Genomic DNA, 22,529 nt, shown 5'->3' with positions numbered 1-22,529 from the left:
TAGATAAGTGGAACAGCCTCTAAGCAGAGGTGGCCGAGGCTAATACAGTGAGGGAATTTAAACACGCATGGGATAGGCATATGGCTTCTGAATCTAAGACCGATTCTTCTCTTACCTATGTTTCTGTCTCTCACACATTAATTTTATAGAATGGAGATTACATAGTAAAATATATCTAAATTCTCCATTTTCTTTTATATATGATTTAAAGAGGCAACATAGATATTATTCATTTATCTGAATATATGTATTGTGGCCCCTGGTCTGAAATAAAATACTTCACTTGGTGAAATGATCTACTGCCCCTGCACGCTTTGGATTAAATGAACTGAGAGTTTTTGTGGTTTTTTTTAGGGAGGCTAAAATGTACTTTTTTTAAATAAAATACGCAGAGCATCTTTCTCTTGTTTTTTTGGCTTCATTCTGATTCCGAACCGCAGGGGCAATTCTTTCTACATTATCACAGACAAATTCAATCATCAGCCAATGAGAGAAAACAGAGACACGTGACTCAGGGGTTAATATTTCTGATTTTTATAATATATATATTTTTTAAATGAATTCTACTGAAAATGAAAGCAGAAATAACTTTTTTTTTAAATGTTAATGTTTACATATAAACATCCCTTTTGGTTTAACTCTTTGATGACGCTCATCTCTTGTACTAAAAGGGGTTAAACCAATCCGAGACTATTTGGATAAGTTGTGAGCAAAGAGAAGGAAAGCGGATTGTTTCAATAAGTAGGAGAAAGAAATGCTGGAACAGAAGGAGGCTACTTAATGTAAAGGCAACCTATCTCTCCCATTCCGTGCCATGTCGGGAAGCCGCGCGTGCACACCCGACCCGTACAATGACTATATGCTTGTATACATGTACACAGGCCCTTTTTCTGCACTTTCTTTCCTCATTCCTGACACAGCCCCCCCACACACACTATTTACACAGCAACCTAAATAATTCAAGCTGCGTGTTGTTATTTTTTGCGTGTGTTTCTCGGAGCCCGGGTACGTCTGCGGTGAGATATTGCTGTAAGCAGATGGAAGCGCGCATGGAACAGGTTGGGCAGATGGCTGAGCGCCCGGTCTGACGCTGTCTCAGCCTGGACTGCCGTGTCTTCCAGGTACACGCTTGTCACCGTAGCAGAAAAGCAGCGTGACGGCATCGAAACAAATAGCAAGAAATCTTTTCTATGGATTACATAAGCCTGCCGGTGGCGGGGAGCTCCTCAATCCTGGTTTTTTTTTTTGTTTTTTTTTTGCAAATCAAGTGATTTTATGTCTGTCTAGATTATTTAAGAGGGTTCTTTTCAACTATTAGAGTGCCAGGGGTTGAGAGTGCTTATATATATATATATATATATATATATATTATAATATTTACACTAAAACCTAACAAGGCCTTTTTAAATTTAATTTAACCCTTTATATATATATATATATATATATATTCATATTCTGTGATGGACCCCTCACCAACACCCTCTAACTTGATTGCGTAGATCTCACACACAGGCCTATTTCAGAGCTGACACGATTACAATCCAAAATGGAAGGTAATTCTTGAAAGGTTCCAAACCGCCCCTAATACTAGAGAAGCGTATACCCTCCCGCATTGGTCACAGGTGTATACCTGTGCGGGGGTATATGTGTGCGGGTGTATACGCGTGCGGGTGTATACGTGTAGCTGAGCGTGACACGGACAGGGAATGGTTAACGTGTAACACGTCAGGTGGTGCTAAATAGTGGTGCTTTACACAAGTGCTTTATGGGTAATCCAATGCGATTTTGAAGTGCGGTAACCGGCCAGATGGTACGAAGGGATTCTCATTCCTTTTTTTTTACCTTTTTTTTTAGCAGTTATAATAATCCTTTTTTAATCTATTTAATTTAAATATTGGTTTTGCCCTTATTTAGGGAGGGTAGGGGGCAAAAATCTTTGGACTGGGGACTGGGACCTGCCAAGTAAATGGGACACTGGGCTCACTTTGGGGCGCAGAAATATAAAAATACTTTTAAACGACGGATCTTATACATCTTAACTTCCTGTTTCATCATCTCTATGATAATTCCTCCCCATTAAGTCATCACATCTCTAGTGTCACGTTAAAGGTTTACGTGGCCTCCGTTAACGATGAGGCGAAGGACGCTCCTTCAGGACCGAAAACTGTTAAGCAAGATCTGCCACCTTATGCCACAGATCTCAGCTCCCAAATGGAAAAAAGTTCCTTTCAAATGAATATCCGCAGCACAAGATATAGTTTTAATAAGCGAACGTCGTGGTGATAAAAGCTGTGAAATGTGTCTGATGGGGCAGACAAACCGATCGCGCTGGTATTATTTTCCCGACTGGGTCGTTATGACTGGTTTTGCAGCGTGCGGATGCCGCGCGTGCTGGGAGTGCGCTCTTGACCTGAGAGAAGTCTCAGACGCCGAGAACGAGCCGGTAAATTCACAAGCCCTAAACCACAGAAGCCACTTAGGAAGCCACGTGACTCGTCTTCTCTGTATCCGGCTTGGATGTGGCATTAAGAATACGGAACTTGTGAGCTATAAGTGAAAGTTGCAATTAAATGAAATCATTCTGACTTCTGAGACTTAATGTTCGGTGTAATGTACCGGGTGTGCGACCCCTCAACAAGCATACAGACATAAAGATATATTACACAGGGATGCGAAATTATTTTTTATGGCCTCTTAACTACTCCAAGACTCGACATTTTAATATATATATATATATATATTATTTTAATATATAATATATATATATATATATATATATATATTATATTTATATATAATAATTATATATATTTATATAATATTTATATATTAATAATTATGAATATGTATTTACATATATTGCAACATATTTTATATATTCTAAGACTATTTACCTTTTCAGTAAAAAAATAAATAATATATATATATATATATATATATATATATATATATTAATGAATAAAATTCATTATTGTCTTAGGGCAAAAAAAAAAAACCTAGTAGGAAAGGATTTTATGCAACAGTATTGATCATCTATTGATTTCCATTTGAGATTATTCCAGGTCCGCAATATTCATTTAAGGGACAAAAATGTTAGCCAAAGCTCCATAATTCAAAGGAAAATGAATACATTCCAAACAGTGTAAATGCATTTTATGAAAGGGGCGGTCTACTATTTTTTTATTACATGGCAATATATTCTTTTTTTAAAGATATAATACATTATCATGGCACGGATGCTCCGTTGCATAAACAAGTATAAAAAAATGTTCTTACTTTATCCATTGTTGAGATAAATTGGGGAAATCTCTGGAAGTCATCTTGTTTTAAAATTAGGAATCCAACGGAATGTGCTTATTTTATTTTCCTATATTCTCCTTCAATAATTGATCTTTAAACTCTGAAAACTAAGAAAGAAAACATTCACTTTGTACTTTCCGTATCTAATTTCCATGATGAATTATTCCCATCTGCTGCCGTTGGACAAACTTGGAATCATCCCGTAGGAAGGATAGGTAGCCTTGGGTTCTTTAGCTGCTGTGGACTGCAACCCTCGATATGCTCAGCAATTGCAAGGGTAGTGGATAAGTGGAACAGCCTCCCAGCAGAAGTAGTAGAGGCCAATACAGTAAGAGAATTTAAACATGCATGGGATAGGCATATGGCTCCTGAATCTACCAACGACTGATTAAGTCTTTACGATGGGGTAAAATGGGCAGACTAGATGGGCCAACTGGTTCTTATCTGCTGATGTATTCTGTGTTTCTATGAGCATGCTGGGAGTTGGAGTCCAGAGCAGCCAGAGTGCCAGGGACAACCTAGCTCTATCCAGCAGAGGAAAGGGTTAAGCCCACATACAACGTTAAACCACATCACATATTCACATGATAAGGTACCGTATTCTGCTATCTACAACGTTCATTCAGAACCTTAACGGCTACATAATTATGCGCTTTATGTTCTTAATCCCTACGTTCGCTTAAATCCATTTTCTCGGAGCACTGGAAACTCTAACCCTGCTTTCCTCATTTAGAGGAGTCTAGAGTATTAGCCCACGTTCTCAACCCACCAAAGAAGAAGAGAAAAAAAATAGGTAAAAAGATTACTTCCTACGAAAGGGTTTTTGAAACAAAAAAAGGTAAAATATTCTAAGAGTTTTATTATCTTTGGGGTCTCTTTCTAAGAACACTTCATCTTCGGTCGAAAAGAAGCTTCCTTAAAGCCGCTACAGTTGCATCAGGCAGGGTAATTAGATCTATTGTTATTATAATCTTTTATTTCTATAGCGCCAACAATGTCCGCGGCGCTTCTTACAGTCCAGGGTCTGGCAAAACTAGAACTGACGGACGATACATTAGATAAGGACGGACTGTTAACGGCTAACGAAAGCGTCCCTTTAAATAAGAATGAACACAAAATTAACTTTATACTAAAACATTTAATTCCTGGGATAGAGATATCAGTTATGGGACTATATTATTTTTTTTCTGGCAGACATGCTATATGCTGTCTATATAATAAATCCGGACTAAAAGGCTACTTGAGTGTCCCCTAGCGAGGTCCCCTATGGTTGAGTAGCGTGCGCGGTTGCATTGCTTAGCTGGTTCATTGGGATTTGGTCAAATTCAACCAGCAAGTTTACCCAAGATAGACCCAAGTTCACCTTGAAAACACGAGTTATCACAATAAAGATCTCATAGAATCAATTGCATGGTTTTAGGAACTTGGCCAAAACCAACATCCCTACTCATTAGGTCGCAGCCGGCCAGCTGCTTTCCAGCGAGTCTGTTATTCGGTATATTTAAATTGCCTTTGTTAAAATATTTTCACTGCCCCCTATCGTAACCGCTACGGAACTTCCCGGCGCTATATATATATAATTAAATGTTATATAATAATGGGGTACGCTGCTATTTGGATGTGAGATCTGGGAAGGCATGATGTCATAGGTCACTGTTTTGCTGTAAAACATCGAGCTCATTTCTGCCTCCTCTCTCAGCTAGGGATACGCAGTCAGGACGGAGCACTTCTGAGCAAAAAGTAACATTTTACCCATTTTTATATTTGTATTCATTCTATCATACGTTACAAGTCTATCCCGGTTTTTACGTAGAATGTTATTAAAATATTTTATGCTTCATTTTCAATCATAAACAAAACACAGTAAAGTTTGGATTTATAGCTATTTATTTTATTTATTGACAAAAATATTCCAATCAATGGGGGCAAATAAAGCTGTCAGGTTTGCGCAATTCATCTGCTTTGCACAATTTATTTTTATGTATATATATATAAAATTAACTATTAACATTTGGTATAATCTTGGATGCCCTGTCAAAAATAAATATTTATTATTTTTTTTAAATTATCGTGGGTTTTTATCACTTAAATATTTCTATGTTTACTGAATGCCTATAGCCAATGTTTGTTTTTTTTTTGTTTTTTTTTAATTATCATTGGTTTTTATGACTTATATATTTCTATATTTACTGAATGGCTATAGCCAATGTTTTTTATTTATTTATTTATTTATTTAAATTATCATTGGTTTTTATCACTTATATATTTCTATATTTACTGAATGGCTATAGCCAATGTTTTTATTTTCATTCATTTATTTTTTTAAATTATCATTGGTTTTTATGACTTATATATTTATATGTTTACTGAATGCCTATAACCAATGTTTTTTATTTATTTATTAATTTATTTAAATTATCATTGGTTTTTATCACTTACATATTTCTATATTTACTGAATGCCTATAGCCAATGTTTTTTATTTTTAAATAAATTTACGCCAGTTCTCAATTCCCTTCTTTAATCCTCCGGGTGCATTTTTTTTTTCCTTTAGTGAGGACGGATCAATGAATGGGTTAAGTCCGTCTGATGCAGTTGCGCATATCAATTTGCACAGTGATTTGAACCCTGTTTAGTAAACATGGAATGCAGGGCCTCCTGACTCGCCGTCCTTTGAAGACGGGGCGAGAGGGGTGTGTGGGTTCTGTTTTTAGTGTACACGCTGGCACTCTGTTAATCCTGTTTTATGTTGTTCACACCTGCTGCCTGCTGATGCTTTGCAGATTCTACTACCCCAGACCACTGTTCCGGAGCAGGGGCAGATAGCGCCCATCCCTGCCCCAGGCTGGGTGCTAACCAGACACAAACTGCTTGCCCGACGCAGCCCATTGCTTGCCTGTTTACACCATACACAAGACCTTTTACTCAGTAGCTTGACGGGGTATCTACAAGTTAAAACTTTAAATAGAAAAGACAAGAAAACATGTTCTCGTCATCACATTTCATGACATTTTCATGCAGTGAGATATATATTTTTTTTAACTTTGGCTAAGAGTGTTGGGATTTGCAGCATTTTACTGCTACCCGACCTTTATGAGACTTCTCAGACTCAAAGTGTGTAAGGGGTTATAAATTGTGGATTTGTTTTTCAGGAAAAAAAGTAAAATTTACAAATTCCAGAAAATGTATGAGTATTTTTTTTGTAGTATATCAATATTTTTCTATGGTTCGTTTCATTCATGCCCTTATCAGCATTCTTCCATCTATTTAAGGAATGAACTGGGAATGGGGGGGGGGTTACTTCTCTACCGCCCTCTAGTGGAGAACCCCATTATCCAGCCAACATCCTATTTTCCCGGACATCTTATTGACAAAAATACACTGAATGCTAGAAAATGACATTGTGTTGTTTGTGCTGTTGGACGGGGGGCACTGCTCCGTTGCACAGAAGTCCCTACAAATATTCTTCCTCTGCATGCAGAACATTAGCTTGGATTATTTTACGTTTACAAAGTCTTTTATTTAACCGTAAATATTAAGTCATATTAGTCGTTTCGAATTCTGCATCAATAATTACTTTTATTCTCCTCCTGAATAGTTAGCTTAATATCGCCAGTAAGTCTCCCTCCAAACTGGCCCTTGGAATTACCTTTGCTCCATATAATTAAGTTGTTATTCTTTTTTCTTTTTTGAAGAGCGGGATGCTATTTACTACATTTACCCCACCGGTGTCTGGATGAAAAGGCCATGGAAGTGCTTTTAAATACCCAATATATGGAGGCTGGGCAGGGGTTCAGCTGTGGAGGGTTGGAGCGCTGTAATCAAGCCTGTTAAATGGTTCTGGCAAGGCGTGGGTGTTTGTGAAGATAATGGCTCCATAAATCTTGTCATGTAGGTATTCACCCCTAACACCCTTTTTTATCAGAGGAGCCCTTTTTAAATATAAAGGATCGAGTGAATTTAGTTCCGCATCAGTACACCTTCTACCTACACACAGTAGGGTCTCAACGATCTTCAGTGTATTGAGTAGTCACTCCTGACCCATACAGATGGGATCAGCACCGGGGGGCGTTACTGCCAAATAAAGAGCGCCCTATAGGACATGGTTGGGTTCTTCCAAACTACAGATATTCTTTGATGACATTCACCTTCCAACTACCCCACCCATTGTGCTTCCATAATATGGTCCCATATGCGCTGGAACCCAAGCTTTGTATTGACGGACTACGTTTTCCTTCTAAAATTAAGTCAAAAATGGCAAACAGAAGGTGTGTGGGCAACGTCCAACTCGAAGGGCCAGCAAGTTATTAACTTCATGCCTTCCTGCTATCCATTAAATGGTGAGCTCCAGAGATTCTGATATTCTTATCCAATAAAGAATTCCATATATATATATATATATATATATATATATATATATATATATATATATATATATATATATATATACACTATACTATACGTATGGAAATGTTTTAAGGTGTATTCAGTAAACCTAATTAAAGATATTCAGCACCACGCAGTTCTTGCCCTGGTGGCACCAATAAAGGTTGATTAATCATTTCCAAAGCAGATGTAGGTAAAATATTAAGAGGCATAATGGGACAGGCTGGGGAGGAGGTCACAATGGCTACAAGATTACTGCAGGAATGAGTATTCGCAGCTCCCGTAAAACTCTTTCAATAACTGAAAACATCTCGCAATCATTACTTAAGTTCCCTGTTTAGAATCGAGTGTCCCCGCCTGAAGGTTTTTTTTTATTTATTTATTTTTTTACATGGGGGGTATCCATTTACTTATTAATGCCCGAGGGTGCTAAAAAGGGATTTGAAGTGGGGGGGGAAGCAATTTGTTGCAAAAACACAATTATTTGTATTCTTTTACATATATTAACACTATGTGCACTAAAGAGATGAACAACGCTCGCTCTTATTAGAACACCCTTGCCTTACGCCAGTAAAAACATTTAAAAACGGTGCAGTAAACTTGCTTCTGGTGCCGAAAAAGGTTGAAAAGCGAGTTTTAATTAGACTTTGGCGTGTATCTTAATAATCTCACTACTGTGGGTTAAAACGAGCTGAAATAATTAACCTGCTACGGTGTTGTGGTTTACCTCACGTTATATTCAATATGGCCGTCGCGATCCGAGCAATAAACGGGTGGATGGGTTGCTTGATTAGTATATCTGCAGAAATTTTGCAGATTGATGTGATAGATAGAACATGCTTGACTGTATAGATAGAGATGTACTATAGACATGGCGGTACGGTGCTAAAAAAAACATTCAAAGCAGATCCACTATCCCACCAAGATGCTCGGATGTGCCCATAACATCAAGTACAGGGATTTTTGGCTACGAAAAGTATAGAAACATGTTTTAAACACAGAAACATAGAATTTAACATCCACCATTCAGTACATCTACTCTTCCCATTTGCCCGGCTCCAAACCCCTCTACATCAGCTGGTGGCTTCATCAATGACCATTGTGACCCTTCTCCAACCAGACCGTTCTTAGACTTGACATATTGGCAGCGATACACTTTTCTAGTTTCCCTAACATAAGCCAGCAAACGTAGAGTTTAGGATCACTAATGAGAACAGTTTAATTAAAGTAAACGTTTAAAGTCCTCTCCGTCTTGAGGATCAGTTTGGTTGAACACTCTATGTCTTGTTTGTCATCTTTATGAAAAGACTTTTAAGGAAAAGCGAGACAAAAATACAAAAAAAGGAAAAAGCCATACAGGTTCACAGAAATTTAGATTAGGATTTCAACCATAGAAATTTTTTTTTCTGAATAATATCGAGTATTTCGAAGTTCCTGGACCTGGTTCCCAGGATCTGTTGTCTACAAACATCTACAAGGTAGGAGAGGTGGCCCTAATGACTTCGCATTTATAAGCCGTAGTTGTTAAATAAAACAAACTTGTTAAGTGTATTTAAGAACAGTTTAGAAAGTTCGCTTTTCACTTGGGTTGAGGACGCCGTACGCTGCGTTAACCTCCCCAGTAATGGTTTATGTTATTAATTAAACGCTTTGTGGTTTCAAATTGTTACAGAGAAAAACCCCCATATCCTTAAGAGACCTGGACTTCCAGACAAAGAGTTTTGAAGACAGGCACTTGGTCAATTTATCATGTTTGAACGTTTGGTGTTTTTTGCGAATCCCCGATCGGCAGAGAGGGTCGGAAAAGAGTCATAGTGTCTTATCGAATTGTATTGATCGCGCGGTGGCAGTGATGCAATCAACAGTAATCAATACTAATCCAAAATCAATCAGAACACTTTTTGTGCCATCATTTATCAAATCACAATGAAAACAGCCACTTTCAGGCATAAAATGAAGAAAAATGAGAGGGGAAAAAAATAAAAAAACCAAAAAGGCCACTGGGGAAAACTAGCTTTAAAGCGCAACTCATGCTTAATATTTTTAAAGCCGTAATACCACGTAGGTGATGCTGTCATTCACAGGGCAGGTAGCACAATAAAAGCATAATCCTTACAAGTTAGGTTTAAGGTTGTAAGTCTTTAAAACCCATTCTGAAAACATTTTTGCTTAGTTAACCATCGTAACGACTCAAGTGCATATCTGAAATATACAGATTACATAAAAAAAAAATAAAAAAAAAAATAATAAGAATAAATAAAAGAGGGCATAATTATTCCCTCTTAAAGGGGTAGCTTTTCTTGTGTAACTAATATCTTTAGATAGACCAGGATTGCACAGCAGTGAACCTCCGCTGGTGTCTTGTCCCCAATAATGCTCATCCATCCAAATGGAATCATAGGAATTATAGTCTAAGTTGGGGGGGGGGCTCTGTAGGACAGGCCGAATAAGTATAACCCTTTGTTTCTAAAAGGTTTGAACATTTTTCTGTATAACTGATCAAAATCACACTTCTATAAAAAAAAAAATGTCGCTATAGGGGGAATTCTTCCATACGTTCCAGTGATATATCTCTCTTGTGCATCATGGCGCCCAAGCAATGCATCGTCTGAGACGCTTACTTTTGCTAATGTAACAGTGTTGGCATTTTAGCGCGTTTCTGATAAGACGATGCCAGCGAACGTGATTATTCTTTTCTTATTCAAAGTATATCAGCGTTTGGAAAGCTCTTTCAATCTTATCAGGTGCAGTTACTGAAAACAGTTTGTACGAGTCTCCTCTCCCTGCGCTAGGCTATCAGATAAACCAGGCTAACTAACTGTATTTGCACACAATCGGACGTAATATAAAATCAGCAATCGCTCTGATAATAGCTGGCAGTCTCGTGGCAAAACTCCTTAGACGCAAGGTTGGACAAACCAAGAGCACTCAGCTCGGCAACACTATCTCGACTTCAAACATTTGTGAGTGCCAGGAGCAACACGACGCGTCGCCGTACTTTGCTTATCCCCGGCTCTGAAAGAGTTAAATCGCCCGCAATGCACATTTTATGCAATTTTTGGGGAATTTTAAAATGTAATAAATACTGTTTAAGCCTCAATTTTGGCTTCAGTTAAATAAAAATGAGAATAAACAGTGGCAAACATGAAGGGGTTAAAGCGATATCTATAGGGTATTGATTAGCCCAAAATCGGTATGATAGATAGATATTATGTCGTTTTTTGGGGTATTTATCATTATTTATGACAATAAAAATATAAATGGCATTCAATAACACGACAAAATTGCATGCAGACGCACAACATTTCGAATAAGGGGAAACAAATAAATTGACCTTTTTCAGCAAAACACCTTTATGCCCAGTGATTTCAGCAGCAAAAACGCTGTTTGTTTTGTTTCTTTTTTCTAGAGCTGAAGGTTTTGAAGAAGCCGCACGAAGATCCCTTGTTATTGCCGGCAAGATTGCAGAAAGTGACATGTTTTCACATTTTATTCACAGTTATGCTCCCCAGAACAAAATTGCTAAATAACACTGATCTGCTTCGCGTTCCACATATAGCACCGCTGTGACTTGTTAGCTGACATTATCGGAAACGTGCCCGATTCAAAGAATTACTGCAAGGATAAAACCTTTTGTTTAAATCTAGCTTTTGGATGAACGCTGATGATAACTTCTGCCTGGATTTTTAAAAAATTCCAGAATCCTTCTAGATTTTAAATGGCCAACCTATGTATCAATTAATGTACGGATTTGTTAAAAACTACCTTTGCAAAATATATATATATAAAAAAAACCCAAAATATAATTCCTGCGTCTATTCTTAACCCTATAGCTCAGAGCAGATCTAGATTTTTAGAACTGTTTCCAGTAATTCCGAAAGAGTATTTTTCTACCCCATCTCTAGAAAACACCTCTCAGCGTAAGGAACTCTCCCTTTGTATGAAAACCAATAGTAACTGCTGCCTGTATTTATTAATCTTGCATAAAAGTTTTCAGATTATTTCAAAATAAAATAATTTCCGGGCAACCTGAAAAAACCAGAAAACGCAAAGACAAAAGTTCTAGATTTTTGTAAAAAAAATTCTCCAGATATTCACAGATTTTACCAGGTTCCTCTACAGCTTTTATCCCTACTATAAAAGTCACCACAGAAGGTGCTAGAATCAGAGGACAATACGCCCCACTGGTTATTTTTGTAAGGGGTTAAAGGTCTGGAGGGCAGGCAGGTGTCTGTCGCATTTATCTGGTGTGACACCTACCCCGAAGACTTTTCAAAGAGCCCATTTGGACATCCATGGGGCGCTAAGCTAAATTTACAATAATTCTAGGCCATAAGATTTTTTTTATATTTCTTATCCTGAAGACAGTATTTATATTTTTTATATTTTTATATATATATATATATTTTTTTTTAATTGCTAGTAACCCGTCAGTTCATTCTCTAATGAGTTGGGCGTTTGCAATATCGAGTATGTTATCCATGTTCACTCCGACTTTATTTCTGTGAATTGACATATTTAAAGCCAGAAAGAAAATCTAAAACTAAACGTAAAACCTCAAAAAGTCGTAATGCACAAAGCGACAACTAATTGACAAACCCTAGATAAAAGGAGCAAATTTAATGCACAGCTCGAAAAATTCAGTCTATTCCATATATTCATATATTGGACAAGATTATTTCTCTAGACTGGATCACAGATCTCTAGTATTATGTCTTTATAGCCTTTTAAAACATAATATTTTTTCTATATTGTTATTTTTTAAATGTTATATGTATGGTCGAGTTCCGGAACTTAATGTTTCGCTACGATAACCGTTTAAAATAAATATGATTCGGGGGAGGAGAATAAATTATGAAAATTCCGACCGTCGTTTTCATTTAAAAATATCAGTTAAGGTACGACGCGATCCCTTCCTTACACGCAATGTTATTAATGGATCTCATCTCCATGGAGAGAATAAAGCAGGAATCTCAGGTAAAAGCACCAGCTCGGTGAATGAGAATTGGCAGTCACGTGCCCCGAGCCTGACCCCGGGACAAATGTTTTCAATGTGAGACTAATGAATTGGTTTTACAGTAAATGTTATGCATTGCAAGCGATCCCCGGCAAAGAAAGGGTTATTGAATTTTAAGCCTGAAATGCATGGTTGCTCTGCCCTGACCTTCTGGCAGCAAAGTTAATGTAGTGAATTTTTCTAATTTATTTTACAATGCAATATATTTTATGCAATTTCTAAATATATATATGTATGTGTGTGTGTGTATGGATGAATGTGTGTGTATGCATGAATGTGTATGTATGTATGTATGTATGTGTGTATGTGTGTGTATGTATGGATATGTATATATATATATATATATTAATCTTTATAACATGTGCAGGGGATAAGGAGGGTATATATTTTGTTGTTAGAAGGGAGGCACCTTTGTTGACTCAAGAACTGTGTTTCCAGTTATAGCCCTTCAGCTGTTATCCAAATACAACTCCCAGTACTCTTATCATATATGGTGATGTAGCCCTCTCCAGACTGCTAGTCACGTCACTGTCAGCTAAATGCTCAAAGATAATGGAAGATGTCACCCAAGACCAGCTGTGGGGCCCAAAAAACATATGTCTAGACCTGAGTGGCTCTTTGTATCAATATTTGTGGCCCTGCGACACGTTGCGCATGTGTCCCCCTACATTAATGAAGCATTGTGATTGTCTCTTTGATGTGACCTGGGTACCCCTGTGCTTCATGCTTTTCTGATAGCCGTATTGTAATGGACTGTTGGGAGGTCTCCGTTCCATTACCGGGAATTCCCACTTTGCCCCTGTGATTGTTGTTAAGACTTATGGTGCACTGAGCCATATCCCCCAACATTTAACCTGCTCCCCCGTTTGCGAAAGCTAACCGGAGAAATGTGAAAGGATTCAGAATCTCTTATGAGAAACCAACAGCTCTTTGATGGAAAAATATTATTTTAAAAATGGATTATTATTTGCAATGCGCAATTATGTCTTAAATTAATTCCAGTTACAAAAAATAAAAGAAAAAAAAAGAAAAACACAATAAAGCGTCTATGGCCTTAATTTTAAGAAAACATAATAGTAAAACTTAAGCTATTTTTTGGAATTGTTTCTGGATATTAAAAAATGTTGCAGGTTATTTTCGCGACGTGATGTCCACCTCCCTAGCAGTAAAAGCGTTAAAAGTCCAAAACCCACGGGCGCATCTGAACCCAATAATTTTCATTGCGTTGTTTATTTTCATAAAATTAAGTAAACTTTAGAAGGATAAATGGAAAAGCTCACAGAAAACAGCAATCACGTTTGTCGCAATGGTGTGTGTGTGTGTGTGTGATTGCGTCTCTGGATTCAATAAATTTCACAATCATGGCGGGCAGCCGCGCACTGCAGCACTGGCGTCTATTCGCCGATATAAACAAATGCGTTGCGCAAGGGAGTAATATCATTGCCGAAAGAACTTACATAAATTATCTCCCAAAAGGGCTGGGGGGTGGGGGGAGGAGAATCCTCATAAGCTTGGAAATTTTTATTTAAAAAATTAGACTCATTTTTTTATTTCAATATTTCGGTTTTCTTGTAGCAAACGGAGCCAGATCCATTTCCTGAGGATAATAATCACATTCGCAATATCCAATTAGCAACTTATTATATTCGCAAATTTTAAATTCTTAATTTTAATTTCTTAATGAAAACTTCTTTGGATGATTCGACCATTCCCCCCCACCCCTTTTACACCAAATGGATTGATGTGGGTTGTTGCCTATTGGACAGCTGCTCGATACCGAGTTGGGGATTCTAAAACTTTTTCAATTGACAATTTGAAGAGAAGAAAAAAAAAAAAAGAAAAGCGCTGGGCTAGTTTACATTTTCACACTTCATTACATGGGGGAGCCTAAGTGTTTCTAACAGATGGACAAGCCTTCCTTGAAGAACTGACAAGGGAAAAAATATGACTGGCCTATTTAGTGTGAAAACTATCTTCTGGACTGTATTAAACTGGCACGTTCTATTTTATAATAAGGAAAGCCAATAGCGGGTCGTTCGAGAAGATGCAGAATACAATTCTTGAAGAAGACCCTCCTGAAATGCTTGCCATATTGAACAAATCTCAAAAAAATATGTACAAAGACGTGCCTAAGACAAAGAAATGTACAACTTCTACTGGCATATTTTTATGATTTTTTTTACTACTACATGATAAATTTGGCTTAAAAATCAGCCTGTCTCGGTTTGGAGCCCACATCTACAAAACGAAAGACGTTGAATACTGGATAGTGTCCTAATTTTTAATAACAAAGAATTGGGGCGTTAGATAAGTGAACAAAGCGCATTAAAAAATGCAACATTGTTTTTAAAAAAAAATACAATTGTGATGCCGCAAACCTACAGCTGTTGGATGGAGTAAGAACTGTGAACGATTTAATTATGGGTCTTCTAACTCTGGGCTAGATTTGGCTCTGCTAAAATAATGATGTTCATATCCTGAATACTAAGGCAGCAGATAAGGTTTCCATCATCAATTATTCCACCTCCTGTTTTCAATGGTGTACCAAGTTCTATATAACCTCTTCCCGGACCTATCAATATATGAAGGGTCAAGAGAAAACAAAAAAAAGAAAAGCTCCAAAGTCTTCTTAACCCAATGGGGAAAGAAGGAAAGCAACATGCGGAGAAGTTGGCGCTTATGAAAAGTTACCATTTTTAAGCAAACTGCTTAAAAATCAGCATTGATATCGCCCCTTAAATGAAACGGATTAAGAATTAGGAGAACATTTCTGTGGTTTTTAGTAAAGTTTAAGGGTCAGGATCCATTGCAAACATGTGTGGGGGGGTAGCATGTATCAGAGGGGTGGGAAAGTCAACATTGCTCTTTCCTCCGGCAATCGAGAGGTTAAATCAAATTAGTGAACTCTTAGAATTGTCTTAAAATGTGTCCAGACACACAGAGATCCAAGGGTGTGATGGCATACTAGCACCTATATAAGTATGGTATATTTGACATATTTTTCTATAATTATTTTATTTTCAGGAATTTTTTCACATAAACGAATTCTATTCCATGCAGCCTTCAACAAAATTGTGACCTCATAAAGCAGAAGAAAGACATACAACATAATTATCATTAAAGAACAGATAACATTTTCTGTGTCCCCATACATTGGACGTGAGCATATATATATATACATCGAAGACCCTCGTCTGATATCTTCTTTAGTTCTTTATATAGACGTTCTGATATTTGGCGATTATATCTAAAGGGCACATCGTGCCTAAAAATGACTTTGTTCCTCCTGTGACATTGTGGATTTCAGTACAATCCACTAATAGAAATAATGGCGTCTTTTTCTTAAAAAAAAAATAAAAAAAATTCTATATTATGGGCAGCCTGCTTTATGTAGCATAATATGAGATTTCGTCCTTTCTACCAGCTAAACGGGCAGCAAGCGCAGGGGTAGCGAGGCTTGTTGTGTGCGTTTTTAAGCCTCGCTTTGTACATATCACTCATAGACGCTGGTTAAATATTTAACCGTCACAATTTACAAAAAAAAAAAAACTGAAGTTAACCCTGGGGGGGGTCATTTGCCCTTTAAATGACGATGGGGGGGGGAGAAAAACATATAATTTACTTGAATTTAATTCAAAATACGACCGGCCTCCAATAGGTTAAAGAAATAAGGTGCAAAATTTTGCTGGTAAGAAACCCATCTATTCGGAAATCGTATTTTTTTTTTTGAAAAAAACACAAAAACATGTAAACGAGCATATTGCTATAGTGAAGCGACATGGGGGGGCAAAGTGGTATTTTGCTGAAGAATTAAATTGGGTGTTAATAATTATACGAGGGTATGAAGTATAAACACAGCAAAACATGTTAAATCTACATCACACATACAAATAAATAAATAAAAAAAACAAGAAAAATTAGACCGTCCTACCATGAAGGTAAGTTTTTATTTTCATAAAAAGAGTTCGTCCTCACATTTACACCATGTCTGTGTGTATAAACCATTTCCCTAAGATAAAGATAAAAGAATCTATCAGTTGTCTGGGGGAAATGCCTTAAAATAATAAAAAAAATTATATATATATAGAGAGAGAGAGAGGAAAAAATAAATAAAATAAAAATAAAACATTCATTATTCTGTAATTTGACACAGTCTATATAATACATATATGTATATATTATATAATAGTTTTGCGTATATGCAAATATACATCTAAACGTGTTAGGAGGTAAAATGTAATTTATACAAATGCAGACATATGTCTAGTTACATGCCTTGTTCTGATGTGCGCATGATCTAAACCATAATATGTGTCTCTTATTTAAGTATAAACATATACATTATAGAGACAAAGAATTAATTCCGCTATCCTATGTTCCAAAGAAAATCCGACTTATTTAAACTGTTATTTTATTAATGGAACATGATAACTTTTCACTATTCCGGTGATATCATCAATGCTAATAATGACCTATTAATATATATATATATATATATATATATATATATATATATGTATATATATAGTCACATAATTAAGGCTTTAAGATTTCTACTCACTCACACATACACAGACATGCTACAGACAAAACATTGGGGTAAAAATATATTAACGAGGGAAAATGTGTATATATATATATACACACACATGTAGATCTACATAGACATGCATACAGATACACACACTAACACAGCTACAGACGCGCGTGCACACACACACAGTATGTATATACAGAGAGACACTGAGAGATGCAGAGGGGAATCACATACATATAGTACACGTCTAGAAGAAGACGTCAGGCTACGGGGAGTATGGGTGTCATTCCTGCGCTATCAAACACACACAGAAAGTATGATTAGAGGCAGAGGGGCTAAATATGTCACTGTCAGAGCATGTCCACAACTGCAATTCATTTCTCTCTCCTGTGCTTTAGGACAATGACAATTTAATACAAGGCCAAGGGACGCAAGGTGGAGGGGAGGCTGCCCATACAATCCGGGCAAAATCAAAGCAAGTCCTCCAGAGAACCAGGGCTATGCTCACATGCAGCTGCCTAAATCATATATATATATATATATATATATATCGCTCCTTCTCCGCCAGACAAGGCTGTCATAGCAAAGATAGCAGTGTGAGAGCGTCCCAGAGATAGGCAGTCGACTTTAAAATAACTCTTTCAAAACAATGGCCTTTAACTCCTTCTCATTCACTCGCTCTGCGCATGATTAACCTGTAAGCCCTAAAGGTTTTCACTATAGCTAGACACAGTCTCAGCGTTTTAAACACACTTAACCTGAAAGGACTAAAACGTTCAAAAGAATAGCCCACCAAATACAAACTTAATACTTTTCCTAAAATATCCTATTAAAAAAGACCCCGTTTTGATATAAAGGAAGCTGAATATAGAAGGGGGTTAAAACAATAGCAAATAATCATAATTATTATTATTAATAATAATAACAATCACTATAAGAAGTATTTAGGTTTAATATGAAAGTTGTGATATCTGATTTATGGAAAAAAAAATATACAAATAAATGATTTGCTTTGGTGAGCCAAATAAGGTATGACAGCAGGTTCTAAAAACCCTGTTGGTACTCAAAGGGTTAAATGAATGCATTAAGGGCAGATTTCTGGGTGGGCTTTTTTTTTAAATGTCATTTTTTGGGGGTTGTTAACGTTTAGTTTTGCACAATAAAAAAAAAAAGAAATACAAATCTATTCGCTAAGTATTTACGGTGATCCCACGCCTGGCTATTTAATCAATTTTATGGAAAATAATATGAAAGCAGGGAGGAGGTTGGGATGATCTGCTTTAACTTCAAGAAAATGCACATAATGCACCTTGAAATTTTCGTTGAAAGGCAGAAAGAGCGGGCATTCTGGGAAATTAATGGATATTCACCAGGGCTTTGCTAATAACATGGGTTAATTACTGTTGCAACGCACCAGGCTCAGTAAATAAAAGAGCAGATCCATAAACACATTAAAATGAGCATTTTGCTCTATAAAATGCGCCAGCTCCCCCGGAACTGACTGAGCCATCAGATTGAAATGTTAATGCCGGGGAAAAGGTTGATATTTCCACCATTTATTTCCAAACACTCGCAGAATGGGGGCTTCACAAAACCCACGCCAACTTCCCGGAACACTGACATCCTATTCTCATTGGGTTCCTCCACAATGGACTTGATTAAAGGCACCGAAGTTAATAAAAATGTAACAAATGAAGTCAAATTAAAGGTTTTGGAGCGCAATTACCAAGGCCCTTCTCTGGACCCATCTAAGTCGCCAATTAACGACTCTTTCTAACTTTGGCTTAATTACGGTAGATTGTAAGCTCACAGGGCCCTCTTCTCGTTCTTTTTAACATGTATTGTCAGTTTAAATGTGTCTTTGTTAAATGTTTTCACTGACCCCTATTGTAAGAGCGCCACTGAACCTGCCGGCGCTATATCGATAAATGTAACGTAATGAAACTTCTTACCGTTCTGAAAGCTGCACGTTCTGGGGGGAATCGCTGATGGTTTATCGACATAACTCTCTGGGGATAAAACTTTAGGGTACAAGAGAGGTATGTGGAATGGAATGAGAGTGGAAAAATACACAATGCTGAGATCCCAGTTGGAAACCTGATCATTTAAAAGCAATCACTTAAGACGTGTATTCATTCATTGTCTCTCTAATGTCATCTTATCTTGAACTCTTGACAAGCAGTAGCTGTGCCTTATCTGCACTACACTTGCTAGATTTAAGCTCTCTTTCTGCCTTTCACTGTTATTTTTCTTTCATTATGTACTTATTTTTTATATTTTTTATATTTTTTTTTTTTTTACAATTTTTTTAATTTTTTATTCCAATTTTAAAAGTGAAATAGAATCATAAATGAAACCCCAGTGCCTATAACTTTATTCTGTCCTTTATTTTATTTTTATTTTTTTACTTAATTTTTTTTAATCAATTTTCCAAGGTTTTAAAAGTCGTCTAAAAAAAATCTGAAATAAAGACTCCGCGCTTCTAACTTTATTCTGCCATTTTTTTCAAATTTTTTTTTTCACATTCCATATTTTTTTTAAACTAATTAATTCCCCCAAAACAGCTAGCTCGCTTCCCCTGTTTTATTTGCCTTTTCCGCTTGCCAACAGCTGTGACGCTGACAACTGTTAAAACAGTCAGTAAAATTAAGTCGGCTCTTATAATCCTTTAGTCAATGTAACATTTTAATCAGAAGTAGAAGGAGTTTTCATGCGAAGACCCCGCTGTTTCATTTTCCAAAAGATTAGATTGACACATATGTTAGAACGGACAGATACACTTTGCATCTGTTTCTTTTCTTAACAATTATTTAAAGGGCCGGTCGCATGCGTTCAGCTGGGCTTAAGTTCCTGCATTCTTTGACACTATTCTTCAAAACCTTATCACACCCATTCATCTTCATTTGGCGTCTGCTTGCAGTAAGCTGTCGTGTTTTTATTTCTTTACTTTCTTTAATAAGCTTTTCTTTCCATATTACTCAATGTTCCCATTCGATATTTATGCTGCGTCACTTTAAACAAATAAATAAAAAGTCTTTTTTTTTCGGCTTGGGATCTGGATTTGAGATACTGTTAAGATGCCACTGGCTTCTTATCTCAGCAACAATCCACTATCCTGGATAGATTCTGTGGTTTATTAATTGACACAGATAGAGAGATTACTCGCCTATCATTTAATAATGCTGTTTGTCCACCAAACCGCATTGTCTAGCAGGCAGGCACGTTGTGGATCTGCTCTTATTTTCTGGCGGTAACACAGTTCTAAAGAGCGCTTCCACGTCTGACATCTATTTCATGCATCTTGTTTAAGAGGCTTACTAAACTAATCGTTCAAATTAGCCATAAGAAGGTAAATTTAAGAAAGCTCCTTTGGCTATGACAAATCTTGGACCATGTCTAAAGGTCCCTTCCTATGCCTTAACACCAGCTTCAAAACTTAGTCCTAAGCTATAAAACCACATCGTGTAAAAATATAAAGCGCATCTTTACATTTAGTCTAAGAATGTAGGATCACCGACCTCTTAACCACACGATATACTGTCTTGTACCGATGTAACCTGAAGTATTGAAGAGCAGCAGTAGCTATAGAGTCGCTTTTATTATCTTTAACGTTCTAAGTCGTCTAGGTTCTACCATTTAGAATTTTAAGTTTCTGCCTAAAGTTTATAATTACTTGCCATTCCGATGTACAATTTGCTACGAGCATGCACTAAGGTCACATTTTGACAGTCTTGATCTATACATTCGCACTGACACATCCACATAGGGTCCTGTTTCCACTATATACAACGGGGTGGCAAGAAAACCCCCTAGGAATGGGTCTTTTTACCCCGCTCAATCTCACACGGCCAGTGTACGGCGATTATAACAAACTCCACACGAGAGAGAGATGCAGAAAACGACAGCACCCTATAGCCCTGACCGTTACAAAGTTAATTTAGATGCTTATCTGCCTTGCCTTCTCATATTGCACAATATGGGTAAAAAAACAAACAAAACAAAAAACATAACATGAAATAAAACAAGTCCTAGCAAAACTAACAATTTCAATTTTTTCTAATCTAAAACAAATAAAACAACATTTTTTTTCCGCGAACGATAGGGTTTTTTTTAGGGGTATTACACTGATTTTGTTTTGATTTAAGTTTCAAATTTCACAAATAAGGAGAACGCTCGACAGCGCGCTCCTTCACTCGCTCTCTATTTTCAACAAATGATCCTTAACTGCCCTGAGTTATACATTGACCGGCGCATGCATTATAGCTAGTTAATGGTTAGCCTCCTAGACCTGCACTTGAGGCTGAAATACAGAAGTCTCCTTCCCGAGCGGCGCGTTCTAATCATGCCTTCCGATTTAGTGTCATTATCCACAGCCCTGAACATGTCACTTACTCTCGACGTGTGACAGCCCTACAAATACACCGAGCGCTACCGTATTCAGCTCTGTCTAGATCTCCCGGAGGCTGAACTCTATCCAGGGTCTTTGCTGGGGAGGAAGGGTCGGGGGGGGGGGGAGAGAAAAAAGAGATGTTCCCTACGCTGGCAAAAGGCTATAGGTTTTTTTAACACTTGGCTAAGCTTTTGTGCCAAGAGCCTATTCTTAGTGCTCGAGAAATAAGAAGTGGTTACGGACAGCTGTTCTGCCGATTGTCACAGGACACACGCTGGAAGGTAACAGAACAATTAGACGGCAGCCTCCGCAACACAATACACGAGACAAACAGCCACACGCACTCACTCATGCACAGAGATCCTCGCAGATGTACCTGCGTCCCTGAATAAATATTTAGCAACGTGCAGGAAAAAGGACGGAGGAGAAACAAAAAAAAAAAAGAAAGAGAGAGAGAGAGAGGTACCTACTCTTCTTCGTAGTGCAGGGAAAAAGATTCAGGGAGGCAAAGTTCTACCGAATCCATGTGCGCCCGGAAACCATAATTTGTGCAACGCAGCTATAAATCAAAGTTTCCCTTGTCAGAGAGCCGTGCAATTAACAGAAATGTTCTCCCGGTGACAACCCTATAGGAACAGCCAGTTGGGACCAAAAGCTCTCACACGCTCCTAATCAAGGACTTAAAGCCCAGACCGGAGCCCATTAATATTAAGTAGGTCTTTACATATGCAGTCCCTCTGGTCCACTCGGCTTGAGGATTGGTGGGGGCGATAGCCAATGAGAAGGACGGGAGGGCAGGGGCTGCACACGTTGTGACAGCCGGGCAGGTAGCGAGGGAGGGGATTTGGAGCACACTGAAAGCGGAGGGAGGCAGAGAGGGAGCGAGAAATGTTTCCTCGG

General features: G+C 37.5%; 1 protein-coding gene across 8 annotated transcripts in view; it reads right to left on the bottom strand.

The window, feature by feature from the left end:
- The window catches only part of ESRRG (estrogen related receptor gamma), a 114,846-nt gene extending 92,534 nt beyond the window's left edge, over positions 1 to 22,312 (bottom strand). For 2 of the 8 annotated variants that reach the window (XM_053458692.1, XM_053458693.1), the window contains exons 1-2: positions 22,100 to 22,312; positions 16,634 to 16,711 (exon numbers count right to left, since the gene is read on the bottom strand). In XM_053458692.1, coding sequence (XP_053314667.1) covers positions 16,634 to 16,711; positions 22,100 to 22,155 — 134 coding nt within the window. In that variant the 5' untranslated portion in view covers positions 22,156 to 22,312. Of the gene's footprint in view, positions 1 to 3,276; positions 3,408 to 16,633; positions 16,712 to 22,095 lie in introns of those variants that run through there. The other 6 variants (XM_053458695.1, XM_053458698.1, XM_053458696.1 and 3 more) reach the window with 5 other exon arrangements.
- Between the last annotated feature and the right edge of the window lie 217 nt (positions 22,313 to 22,529).

This window comes from Spea bombifrons, chromosome 3, assembly GCF_027358695.1.
Source record: "Spea bombifrons isolate aSpeBom1 chromosome 3, aSpeBom1.2.pri, whole genome shotgun sequence".
NCBI classification, from domain to species: Eukaryota; Metazoa; Chordata; class Amphibia; order Anura; family Pelobatidae; genus Spea; species Spea bombifrons.
The sequence above is the reverse complement of the archived record's forward strand: the minus strand, read 5'-3'. Positions and strand labels throughout refer to the sequence as shown.